Source organism: Muntiacus reevesi, chromosome 11 (assembly GCF_963930625.1).
Source record: "Muntiacus reevesi chromosome 11, mMunRee1.1, whole genome shotgun sequence".
NCBI lineage: Eukaryota > Metazoa > Chordata > Mammalia > Artiodactyla > Cervidae > Muntiacus > Muntiacus reevesi.
In genome coordinates, this window is record NC_089259.1 from 43,336,164 (window position 1) to 43,349,925 (window position 13,762).

At 34.1% G+C, this 13,762-nt stretch overlaps 1 protein-coding gene across 2 annotated transcripts in view; it reads right to left on the bottom strand.

Annotated features, from left to right (window-relative positions):
* DACH1 (dachshund family transcription factor 1) overlaps positions 1-13,762 on the bottom strand; it is a 456,844-nt gene that overhangs the window by 120,123 nt on the left and 322,959 nt on the right. For both annotated transcript variants that reach the window (XM_065902144.1, XM_065902145.1), the window contains 2 exons: positions 8,996-9,131; positions 6,999-7,133 (listed from right to left, as the gene is read on the bottom strand). In XM_065902144.1, coding sequence (XP_065758216.1) covers positions 6,999-7,133; positions 8,996-9,131 — 271 coding nt within the window. The remainder of the gene's footprint in view (positions 1-6,998; positions 7,134-8,995; positions 9,132-13,762) is intronic.

A 13,762-nucleotide genomic window follows, 5' to 3' on the forward strand; every position in this document is an offset into this window, starting at 1 on the left:
TAAAAAAGCTCTCTGAGTCATTGAACTTGTAATGACCTAATTTTTGTACATTTATAAATATACCTACTCAGAGAAGGAAGGACAGTGTTTTGTAATTCTTTTAGAAACAGATACACTTGTCCACTTACAAAATAAAGATGTACAAAAGAAAGATTGTTTCAGTCTCACTAAAAATATCAGCTATAAGTCAATATTTCCAAAATGAAGTTTCAGTTTGGAGCTAATTCTCAAATAAACATACAGAAGAATGTGCACATTCCCTTTGGATCATTTCCATATCAGACTGTGTCAAATTTCAAATTGAAAATAGAAGAAATAGAAATCATGGCTTAGACAATATGCAAATAAATTGCAAAATTAGAAATAGCTGATTTATTAAACCAACAAATACTTTAAATGAAGGAAATAAAATAGTCATTTATAATAACTCATAAATAAATAATAACATGAAGCAGATTCACAGGTGGAACTAATAAGTTAATTTGAGCTTCCCTGGCAGCTCAGCGGTAAAGAATCCACCTGCCAATGAAGGAGATGCGGATTTGATCTCTGTTTTGGGAAGATCCCCTGGAGAAGGAAATGACGACCCACTCCAGTACTCTTGTCTGGGAAATCCCATGGACAGAGGAACCTGGCCGGCTACATACAGTCCATGGAGTCACAAAAGAGTGGGACACGACTTAGTGACTAAACAAAATCAATAACAATCTACTAGTCACTTACTCCCTATCTCACTTTTAATGCTATAAAACTATTAGCTATTGGCATGACTACATAAAAATATTTCTTAAACAGTGAGGAAGTGAGTCACTCTGTGCCTATCAAAAGAGTTCAAAAAAAATAAAGCTGAGTAAGTGCAGTAATTAATAGTCTATTCTGTTTTTTCCATGGGGAAAAGATATTTTATCTGACCGAGTAAAAGCAAAGCTACTATAGTAAGTAAAATTATTATAAATGTACATTATTACTTATAATGTATCCAAAAATAAATATTAATACTCTCTGATCAATTGCTTTGGCATCTAATTCATGAAAATTATCTGCAAGTAGTAATATACTTCAACTTTCTAAGTATCCAAAAAAGTTACCAAAACCTTAAGTTATGGATGTCCTGGAGAAGCAACTGACATCTTCATCATCAATAAATCCTATTTCTTTTAGCAAAGTTCATATTAATTATGTAATAATAAATTCCTAAAAAATGTAAATTTTACTCTAGGTAACATTGAGGCAGTTAATTTTACAAGTGACCCACATAACATTACCAAAATATGGAAATTTCCAAAGAAAAGGGCTTTTCACTCCATGCAGGCCTATATAGTCAAATGAAATACTACTGGGTTCAGATTTTTCATATATGTGTGTGATATTTACTATAAATTAATTTATATGATGTCAATCTAGAATTCAAAATAGAAAGTCATTTTTAAGATAATCCAAAAATTAGAATTTTTAAGTAATGAAAAATGTGCAAAAGGAAATATATTTCAAGAAATTAATTTCCACAAACAGGAGAAAAGTAATGGTAGTCATTAAAAAAGATGTTGTGTAGGAAAATGGTCCACAAGGTCAGATGCTAAGAATACAACATTAATAAGAGGATATTTCAATATGGTCAGTTTGCTAACTACTTCTTTGCCTCTAATCCTCTGTCCTCAAATTCAGAATATCAGAATGACACCCTTCCAAACAAGTCTGTTAACCATTGGAAATCTTGAACAATGTCCATGAAGAATACACAACAAAAGAATATGTGACAAAAGAAATGTTTTATGGCCTGAAGCAAAACCCCTGTGTTTCCGGCTTCATCTTAAATTATTCCTGTTTCTAAAATGGCAGAAATCACTGGGGTCGCAAAGAGTCTGACAAGACTGAACGACTGAGTATACTAACAAAAGAAAGTTTTCATATTTTTTTGAAAACAAATAAAGGGAAAAGCCTCAATTATAGGGGAAATTAGAATATATATGAATAAAAATTTTGTGAAATTGTAGCAGAAAGAGAAAAAAGAAAGGGACATTTTGTATTTCATATTGTTCATTTCACATATCTGACATGCAGTAAATATTTACCTATTGATGATATCATTTTGGTTTATTTAATCCAAGACTGAAATACACTAATGTAAATTAAGTATTCAGTACTTAGTTCCAATTATATGTGCTCACTTTTTCTATAAGTGGGGATAAAAAGCTAATACCACAGCATACAGTATCTAATGTGTAACATACATTTACTTTTTGGAAGACAAAAAATTAGATAGATTCCAAAATAATAAAAATGTGCATAGGTAATTATATGCATGGTATGAAACATGCTCAAAAATGTTTTGGAAATAACAATTCAAACAATTTGATAAACCAGGGAGGAAATTATGCATGAGAGAGTTATCACTGAAAATCAGCACCAGTGACAGATTTGGAGGGAATAAAGAGAGAGATGCAGCCTAAAGAAAGAGAGAGCCTGTTTATATAATTTCAATGCCCTGGGCATATATTCAGAAACAAATTCACTTGAAAAGATGCATAAACCCATAGTTCATAACAGCACTTTTACAATAGCCAAGACATGGAAGCAACCTAGATGTCCATCAACAGAGGAATGGATAAAGGTGTGGTACATATATACAATGGAATATTTGTTGTTAGCGCAAAGTTGTGTCTGACTCTTTGGGACCCTGTGGACTGTACCAATCAGGCTCCCCTGTCAATGGGATTTTTTTCAGGCAAGAATACTGCAGTGGGTTTCCATTTCCTCCTCCAAGGGATCTTCCTGACCCAGAGATCAAACCAGAATTAGCTGGGAGATTCTTTACCCCTGAGCCACCAGGGAAGCCCTCACAATGGAATATTATTCAACCATAAAAAGAATGAAATAATATCATTTGTAGAACATGGATGGACTTAGAGATCATATTAAGTGAAGTAAGCCAGACAGAAAGATAAATGTCTTATGATATCACTTATATGTGGATCTAAAAAACAGTGATACTAATGAATTTATTTGTAAAACAGAAAGAGAATCAAGATCATAGAAAACAAACTTATGGTTACTAAAAGGGAAAAGGCTGGGGGAGGGATAAATCAGGATTTGGGGAATAACAGATATACACTATTTCATATAAAATAGATAAGCAACAAGGTCCTACTGTACAGCACAGAAAACTATACTCAGAATTTTAGAAAAATCTATAGTGGAAAAATATCTGAGAAATATATTACATATATATGTAACTCTTTCATTGTTTCATATACAGGAAGCAGAATTACTTCATACACCGGAAACTAACACAACATTGTAAAACAACTATACTTCAATTAAAAAAAAGAAAACATCAATTAGTCCTATCTATTTCACTAATTTTAGACTGAGGGTAAAAATCAGCCATGTTTTTTAAAATCCAGAAGTTCTAGAGAACTTGGGGTATGTTTGGAAAAGTTAGAAGACATAAAACTGTTTATGAGGCTACCAGCTGTGTCGAAGATTTCCTCAGGACATATCTTTGATAAATCTCTAATTTTAATCAAAGTGCATACTATTAAAATCATTTCTCCTAACACTTAGGATCACTGAAATAATGTATGTCTATTACTTCTTGATACACTAACTTGTTTTTTCATATTTATATTTTGAATGTATTCTAATTAAACTCTTCCTGAATTCAAAAACCCATTGGAGTGTTTTTATTTTAAAATCTAAGGGGAGAGTTTACTCAGCACATATTACTTTGAATTCTAATGCCTGTATAGCCACTGATCCTTCAACTAATGGTGACAAATATTCTGTCTAATAGAATAAAGTCAACAACTTTTTAATATTAAGATGATTTAAAACTGCTTAAAACTTACTGATGATTAAGATTTTAGACCATGGTGATTCTCAGCACCCAAATAATTAATTTTGGTATCTATTTTTAACATCAATGTTTTCTTAAGAATTATTATCTTTTGGATGATTTAACATGGTAAGCAGCAAATTTCATTTAAGAAGTTTAAGCCTAAAATGACACAAGCATATAATTAATTTCTCTACAAATGTCTCTAAATGAAGTCACTTGTTTTAATACAGATATGTGTAGTAAGAAAGTTACAGGGCAAGTACAAGGCACATGATGAATGTAGGAATGAAAAAAAAACAATTTTTAATTTAGTAGACCCTATCAATCTAGAAAACCTATGAATATTTACTAATAATTCAGTATGATGAAAAATAGATAGAAGAGATGAGATACATAACAAAAGATGAGCATCATATAATAAAACTCTTACTACAAGAGTATCAATGTCTATTACAATGTCCATGACCCCATAATTACATTTGAAATTAAGAATTTAATGGTAGCTTCACATCCCTAGGGCAAATATTAAAATAAAATGTACTTTTTAAAATAAAATATGCATTCAGATATTGAAAGAGTGTTGGGTTATGATCAAGGTCTTTATTCTGAGAGCAAAACAATTTAAAAACTTAACATGTGATAAGATTATAGAGATATAGAAAAAGTTTTCATGTATATTCATAGCCAGAATATGCTATTGTTTCATACACGTGTATGTTCTAAGGGTTCCATAATTCCACCTTTTGCCCTTCATCTTCACAGTTATTTTAACTTACCTTTACCATCTCAGAATCTTTTAGTAATTCAGCTCAGATAAACATGCATTCACATAACAGACTGTCTAGTCCTTTTCAAGCAAATGCAGGACACACATGACTCCTCGGAATTTACAATGTAGTACTGGAAGCAGACCAGTGAAAAAAGAACTTCCGAATAACAAGGCAAATGTTGTAATGAAAATTTAAGGGACAGGCACACAGGAAAATCAGCAGCAGGATCCCTATAAAAATCTAGTTTGGTATCTCAGGAAAGGCTCTATAATGGCAAAATTATAATATAATAACAAATAGATGATAGGTATACAGACAGATGATGAACAGACAGGCAGATACAATTCATGAATCCTGGAAAAAGAAACCATTTCAAAAAAGTGTAGTTCAACTCAACTTGAAACATGAGATTTGTAGAAAGCTCCCCACCAAAAACTCCAGCAGGACTCATTGTTTCAGTCTCATGGTTGATCATGCCTTTAGTGGTCTCTTACCTACCACCTCTGAGCTTTCATATTTCACCCCTATACTTGCTTCACCAAGATTCTGCAAGAGAATTAATCACTAATATACTGATATCCACTGTATACTATAAAACATCTCTCATGCATTTTAAGTGAAACTAGCTACGTAGCATCTATGAGAAAACTGAGAAAAGAGTCACTAGAGATTTTTTCTATAGGGTTTCATTCTATCGCAAGACGTTAGTGGAGAATGGCTGCTTAACCCTAGTAATGGATTTTTATATTTAAACATTCTTACTTAAAACTTAAATCCCCTATGAAAAATTTATTACTGTAGATTTTAAAAAATCATTTTTTCATTAAATATAAAATACATTTCAAAATATACATAATGCATTCTATATAACATTTTTCTTCATTGTTGAAGAAGAACTCACAGAAAGATTAGAATTAGACATTTAGAGCCAATCTGACCCACTTATGTACTTGCATATATTCCACTCAGCTTAGTGATAATACTCAGTAATGAATTTCAAAACTAATAATTAGAAATTGTCTTAATGCTGCTCTCAATAATGCCTACATTTTGACATATTAGAACCTAGGAAAGATTATCATTTTATTTTTAATTACATAATACAAATAATTTAATTTATGTAAATATTGTTTTCTTTCTCCCTGAGGTTTCAGGTAAACTGTATTCATGTTGAAAAGAAAAACATGGTTGTGTAAACATTTTTACTTTTGGTGGATAATTATTTTTGAGGAAAAAAGGTTTCCCACCTTAACTTGGTCTTTCTGTAAACGTTTCTTTCTGTTATTTAAATGTCCAATTGTACTCATTTTCCTTTTTGAGATCCAATGAATTGTGCCTTTTGAGTAATAAACTCTTTCCAAAGAAATAATCCATTCCATAACACTGATGATTTGATATTCATATCGACAAAGATATCTAAGTATACAGTCTATGTTATTATTAAAATTTGAAAGTACTAAATTAAGATGATAAAGATATGGCAAGGCTCCAATTGTCCTAATTTAAATTTACCATTTGAAAACATGAATTGGCATCCAACAGCATACATTTTCAACTTGCATGTTAAAATAATATTTCAATTCTTCATGAAAGTATTTCATGAAGCAGGGCATGAAAAGACAAATGTTTGCCTATGGAAACAAGTTACGCTGGTACAAATCAAATATAAATAGAAAATGTTCATAGCTTTGCACTATCTGGGTTTATTTGTTGCATGCAATTTAGAAGTAACTACTAGTACACTGGAAAAGACCTTGATGCTGGGAAAGAATGAAGGCAGGAGGAGAAGAGGGCAGCAGAAGATGAGATGGTTAGATGGCATCACTGACTCGATGGGCATGAACTTGGGCAAACTCTGGGGGACAGAGAGGCTTGGCCCGCTGCAGTCCAAGGGTTCACAGAGAATCAGATACAACTTAGTGACTGAACAACAATGCTAGTACATTGGTTGATAATCTTCACTATATTTCTTGACTGACCAAATGACTGTCTCTTTTATTCCAAAAACACCCATAGTAATCCTGTGTATACTGTCCTTGCTCTAATATGCTAAGTAAAAGGACAACAGACCCTGAAGGCATGGAGGAAGACAAACTATAGACCTTTAGGAACCGAGAGATAACAATTAAAACAAAACAATTCTCTTTGTCTAAATGTACTGGGAAATAAATGAACACTTACCTGTTGTTTAAGAGAATCATAGCAGGTCTTCATTCATATTTCTTTTTTTTTTGTTTAGCAGACTTAATTTTTACTTAATGTTAATATTGTAGTCTTTTAAAATGTTTATATAGCATCTTCTAATGTAATTTAGAAATATACTTTATTCTGTGATTAAAACCTAGTTCATATGTTGAGCAGGAAAAACAGACCTCATAATCATATGTTACCTTTTTCAATATGCATCCTTTTTGACTCATGTCCCATGTCATGACCAGCCAAATCTCCCTCTTTGGGCCCAGGGAGTACGTTTGGTGATAAACCCATCAGCATCTGGTTCATGGACAACCCATTCTGATGGACAGCTGTCAAGCCCAAAACAAAAGATAAAAGAATAAAACACCATAATACACAATATTCAAATAACCTATTTAAACTCTTTTGGAATCAGAAATAAACAAAACATCATGGTCTAACTTTAAAATTATAATCTATCTCTACACTGAACACCATGAGGACTGATAAATATGATAATTCTTAAGAACAAGCAGAAATATATTGAAAATGAAATTATTTTATCCTCTATTTATCTCATAAAATAGGTATATTTTTTAATGTCTAGAATACTTCTCAGGGGTCATACGACTATAACCATTACCAATGAACTCTTCAGGCTTAATCTAATGTAACACATCCTCTCCTGAGCATATAACCTTCTGTAACTGCAAAAACTACAGTCTTAAAGCTAGAACACTCTAAGACTATAAAGTTAAAATATAATTTAGAATAGTTTTAGTGGCACGAGAGGGTAAATAGAGTTTTCAGCAAGTTAAGTCACTGAAATAGCACTGAGATTCAATATTCATATTCTATTCCAGTCAATGGGCTTCCCCAGTGACTCAGAGGTAAAGAATCTGCCTGCAATGAAGACGCAAGAGACATGGGTTTGATCCTGGATTGGGAAGACTCCCTGGAGGAGGAAGTGGCCACCCAATGCAATTTTCATAGACAGAGTATCCTGCAGGGCAGCAGTCCATGGGGTCACAAAGTGTTGGAAATGAGGGAAGCGACTGAGCATGCACACACACATCCTAGTAGACAAAACCCTAAGTTTAAGAGATAGCAAAGTACTTCTTTAAAATTTTGATTTTGAATTCAAATTTAAAAATAAGACTGCCCATTAATATCTATTAAATGGCTGAATGATTAAAAACAATAATTTCTTTCTTGAATTATTAAGAGTAACCTGTCACTACTGACATGATAAAGCAGGTGACCAAACACCCTTATGATCTCAATTCAGTCAACACATTTCTTAATAAACTGCCCATGAAAATCTTGGTTTTGTGAAAAATTTTGCAGAAAGGTCATTCCATAAAACCTTACTTTCACTGAAAAAAACACATTTTAAAAATACATAGAATAATTTGGAGAAGGGCATGGTAACCCAGTCCAGTATTCTTGCCTGGAGGATTCAATGGACAGAGGAGCCTGGCGAGCTACAGTCCATGGGTTTGCAGAGTCAGGCATGACTGAGCAATTAACAACAACCCACAGCTTTACTCTTAATTTTCTTGATCATGAGGACAAGGATTAAATATCTGAAAATGTGATCACAAAATAAGGTATGAACCTACTTTTTAGAATTTTATAACAATAACATGTGAAGATAAAATGCATTATTGACTGTTACTAATTCAAATCCTAAAATTTGACCAATTTTAAACTATTTAATCTATTGATCATCTGAATGATTATGAAATGTGTTTTTTTAAAAACAGTTATTTTGAATCTATTTCTTTTATCCCTCTTTGTCAATGCAAGGATGAAGTTTAAAAACTAGTAAATTTTTAAAAACTGGCAAGGATGGAATTGAAGGAATGACGAATAATTCATACTCAGTATATTTGGACACTAGATATTTGAGAGTTGGAGGCATTTACTTCAGAAACTAATCTAGAAGGTTACTTACTTTCTCTAACTGTTTCATAGCTCAAATCTTTATGTGTGGCATCAAAAAGAGGGAGTTGATATCAGAATTGTTAATGTAGTACCATACCTCATGCTATTGCAAACTGGGAAACATAATTTTGAGAGATGGCTATGGCTACAGAGCTTCAGAACATGATACATCTGAGATCTCTTCAGAATGAGGGCATTTTGATTAGAAAAGCCAGCTGCACCTAATAAAGTTTAAAATGGTGACAAGTGGAAGAATGACACCTACGGATTCTGTCCGAGGAGCTCTCAGTCCGCGCTGGGGAGCTGGACACGCTGCTGCTGCGGTGAGATGATGGGTGGCTGCCGGGCCTTCGGCCCTCCTCCAGGGAGGGGGCAGGTGATGGGCTGTCGGGAACACGCTCCTATACCGCCAGGGGCGGGTGGGGGGGAGAAAAGAGGTAAATACATTGGACCCTTGCTTAAGGAATGGTGGTTTTTCTTAATTCTACAGAAATGTGAAGACAACACATTTTTCCATCAACATTTAACTGGATTAAAAGACACATTTTATTTATTTTTTAAATTTTTTTTAAACTTTTATTTTGTATTGGGATATAGCTGAAGAGCAATGTTGTGATAGTTTCAGGTGAATAGCAAAAGGATTCAGCCATACATATACACGTATCCATCCTTCTCCAAATCCCCCTCTTATTCAGACTGCCACATAACATTGAGCAGAGTTCCATGTGCTATACATGGAACCAACCAGTAGGTTCTGGTTGGTTATCCATTCTAAACATAGCAAGCAGTGTGTATATGTTCACCCCAGACTACCTATCTTTTCCTTCCTCCCCACCAACAACCATAAGTCTAAGTAAGAAAAGAATAGAAAGGAAATAGGTGAACATCACTGTACTAATGACAAATGTTAATCACCTCTTTGGATAAAAATAGAGGTCAAAAAGAACATCCAGTTTAGAACCATTAGACAACAAAGAATTAACAGAACAAAGCAAGTTTTAATTCTAGACAATTATCATTATAAGAAAACCTAATACATAGAGTATATTGATTCAGCAAGTGTCTAGGATCATTTAACACACAGATTATCATAGTGACATCATCAAAATAATACCAGAGGAGCTGTTAACAGCTATTTCATTATGGGACTTCTCTGGATATACTTGGGCAGTCACATTTTAAGGGACCAGGGAAATCTATTATTATTTAACCTTTGAATAATTTTGATTCTGGTAATTTCCAGACTCTGAGCTTCAATGCAACCCACAAATATATTACTGAAAATTCATGAATAATGTATTAGGTGTATCCCAGGGAAACATGGTATTATGTTTCCTGATCCTGTCCTACATTCACACTCAGGTCCCACTCCATATCTCACCCAAGCCCTGCACCTTCCCAATGAGACCAATGTGCAAATATTGGGTTGGCCAAAAAGTTCATTCTGATTTTCTGATTTTTTTTTTTTTTTTTTCCGTTGCATCTTACTGAAAAATCCAAACAAACTTTTTGGCCAACCCAATCTGTTGTATAACTGTCTCCAATGAACTATTATAAATGAATTTACAGATTAATAAATAAAATACTCATTTGTTAATATTTGTTTCTTTGAGCAAAGAGATATTTACACCTTCAGATATGAACACACTCTCCTTGAAGAACACTTTTCAATAATTCATAAATATTTGGAAGTCTACAAGTCAACTGATACATGATACATAATAAATAATAAGCAAATTATTGCTGATTAGAGTGCAAAAATGCAAATATGAAATAAAAGCAGACTGTTTGAAATCAAAAAAGTTTCTAGAATGAAATCATCCTATAGGAGGCTATTTTCAAAATATCAAAGGCTAATGTAATATAGGAAACAGACAAGCTTAAGGCTTTGTACTAACAAAGAGTAATGCCTGTCTTCAATCTCAAAAGTTCATTTAGCCCAGTGATGGTTTGCAATTCTACTTTCCATTAGAATCACCTGGGAAGTTCCTCAACATTCCTACGCCTGGGCTTTAGTCCCTCAGCTTCTGGCTTACATGAGTTGCATTGTGTCCCCTCAGAATGACTGAAGTCCTGACCTATGGATACTTATGAATATGAGCATTTGGAAAAAGGGTCTTTGCAGAGGAAATTAATTGCAATGAGGCCATACTAAAATAGCGTGGCTTCTCCATCACACATGACTGATGTCTTCACAAGAGGACATTGTGAAGATATGGGGAAAATGTGAAAAAGAGAAAAACTGCGAAGAAGGAAAAACATCATGTGAAGATGAGGTAGAGATCTGACCTCTGCAGCTGCAAACCAAAGATCGCCAAAGCTCCCTATCCACCATCAGGATAGGAGACTCATTTGGAGACTCAAGGAAGGATTCTACCCAGAATCTCAGAGGAAGCATGGTACTGCTGACACCTTGCTTTCAGACTTCTAGACTCCAGAAAAATGAGGGTATAAATTTGTCCTTTTAGGACACCTGGTATGTGCATTTACCCTGCGTCTGCTGTGGGGCCCAGAAACCAATATTTTTTAAGGCTCTCCAGGTGATTTTAACATATATCCAAGATTGAGCATCACTTCTCTCATATGCTTTCAATTTTTCAGTCCTACACATTGTCAATAATCATCTTCAACAGTTACACTAAGGCTTCATTCTTGAGGATCATACAAATAAAAAGAAAATAACCCTCAAAAATAGCTAAGCCTACTTCCAAAATCTAAACATAAAACTGTTTATCAGTATGTATTCTGTAGAATAAATAGTCACACAAGAAACTTTACAACAAAGAATTTGCCAGGTCAAAGAATATCGTAACAAAAGAAAAGGAAAAAAGGAGAAAAAAAAAGTCAACTAAAGTCTACTCTTTATAGTTGCAATGCATGTTTTAAAAATCTATGTCTCAACATGAAAAATGAATACAATTATCAGTTATTTTTTCCCAAAGTAAATAAATCAAACAAGTTATGCTTCTAAGTAGTCTAAATTCTATAGGTCTATAGACAAATGACCTAAATTTATAAGAAAAAGCACAAATATGATTTAAAAGAATGGAGAACCCACATCTGGATGCTAAAAGTTACTGCCCATCTTCTAATTATAATTTAAAAGCAACTGGGATTATAAATCTTTCTTCTTAACATTCACCTTTAAGTTAAACTTAAAACAGCTTCAAACTATGAACTTATGTGTTCAGTCTGCTGAGTTTTGTCGAGCTCTCGACAATTTCCATGACTGAGAAAGATTCCCATGCCCCCTCCAACCTATTTCTCCCATCCCCATAAGCAACTGCTTTCTGAGTTCTATCACCAGGAAGTAGTTTGGCTGGTTCTAGATTTCACAAAAATTAGCTCATATAGTACCTAATTTTTCATGTCTGCCTTTTTTACACAACAACATGTTTCTTAGATTCATTCAGGTTGTTGCATGTATTAATAGTTTATCTTTTTCTTTCTGAATATATTCATTTGCACACAATGCTCAAAATTCTCCAAGCCATGTTTCAATAATACATGAGCCATGAACTGCCAGATGTTCAAGCTGGATTTAGAAAAGGCAGAGGAACCAGAGAGCAAACTGTCAATATCCGCTGGATAATGGAAAAATCAAGAGTTCCATAAAAACATCTACCTCTGTTTTATTGACTAAGCCAAAGCCTTTGAGTGTGTGGATCACGATAAACTGTGGAAAATTCTTTAAGTGATAGGAATATCAGATCACCTTACCTGCCTCCTGAGAAATTCGTATGCAGGTCAAGAAGCAACATTTAGAGCCAGACATGGAACAAGAGACTGGTTCCAAATTGGGAAAGGAGTATGTCAAGTCTGTATATTGTCACTACACTTTTTTAATTTATATGCAGAGTACACCATGAGAAACACAGGACTGGATGAAGCACAAGCTGGAATCAAGATTGTCAGGAGAAATACCAGTAACTTCAGATATGTAGATGACACACCATTTTTAGGGCAGAAAGTGAAGAGGAACTAAAGAGCTTCTTGATGAAAGTGAAAGAGAAGAGTGAAAAAGCAGGCTTAAAACTCAACATTCAAAAAACGAAGATCATGGCATCTGATAGCATCACTTCATGGCAAATAGATGGGGAGACAATGGAAACAGTGACTTAATATTTTTGGGCTCCAAAATCACTGCAGATGGTGACTGCAGTTGTGAAATTAAAAGACACTTGCTCCTTGGAAGAAAAACTATGACAAACCTAGACAGCATATTAAAAAGCAGAGACATTACTTTGCCAACAAAGGTCTGTACAGTCAAGGCTATCGTTTTCCAGCAGTCATGTATGGATGTGAGAGTTGGACCATAAAGAAGACTGAGCACGAAAGAACTGATGCTTTTGAACTGTGGTGCTGGAGAAGACTCTTGAGAGTCCCTTGGACTGCAAGGAGTTCAAGCCAGTCAATCTTAAAAGGAAATCAACCCTGAATATTCATTGGAAGGACTGATGCTGAAGCTGAAGCTCCAATACTTGGGCCACCTGATGCGAAGAGCTGACTCATTTGAAAAGACCCTGATGCTGGGAAAGATTGAAGGCAGGAGGAGAGGGGGATGACAGAAGATGAGATGGTTGGATGGCATCACCAACTCAATGTACATGAGTTTAAGCAAGCTCCAGGAGTTGGTGATGGACAGGGAAGCCTGGCGTGTTGCAGTCCATGGGATTGCAAAGAGTTGGACACGACTGAGTGACTGAACTGAACTGAACCACAATTTTTAATTTAAAAAAGGCAATAAAGTTCATATCAAGTCTCTGAAATCACAAATCAAAGGGTAACTTGGCTTCTGTGTAGTACTCAAAGGCTGGAGTTTGTGTCATTTTTGTAGTATCTGTGTATTTATTATAAAGTATGGATTTATAAAACTGTATAGGAAAACTCCTTTTTAGTCTGTATAAATGTCTATATAAATAATCCATGCTGTAGTTAATTGCACACATGACCAGATACACACTATATAGACTCTAACCTTGATTTGTCTAATAAAGAGGGACCTAAGTTTGTCTAAGTTTTAGCTTATTTA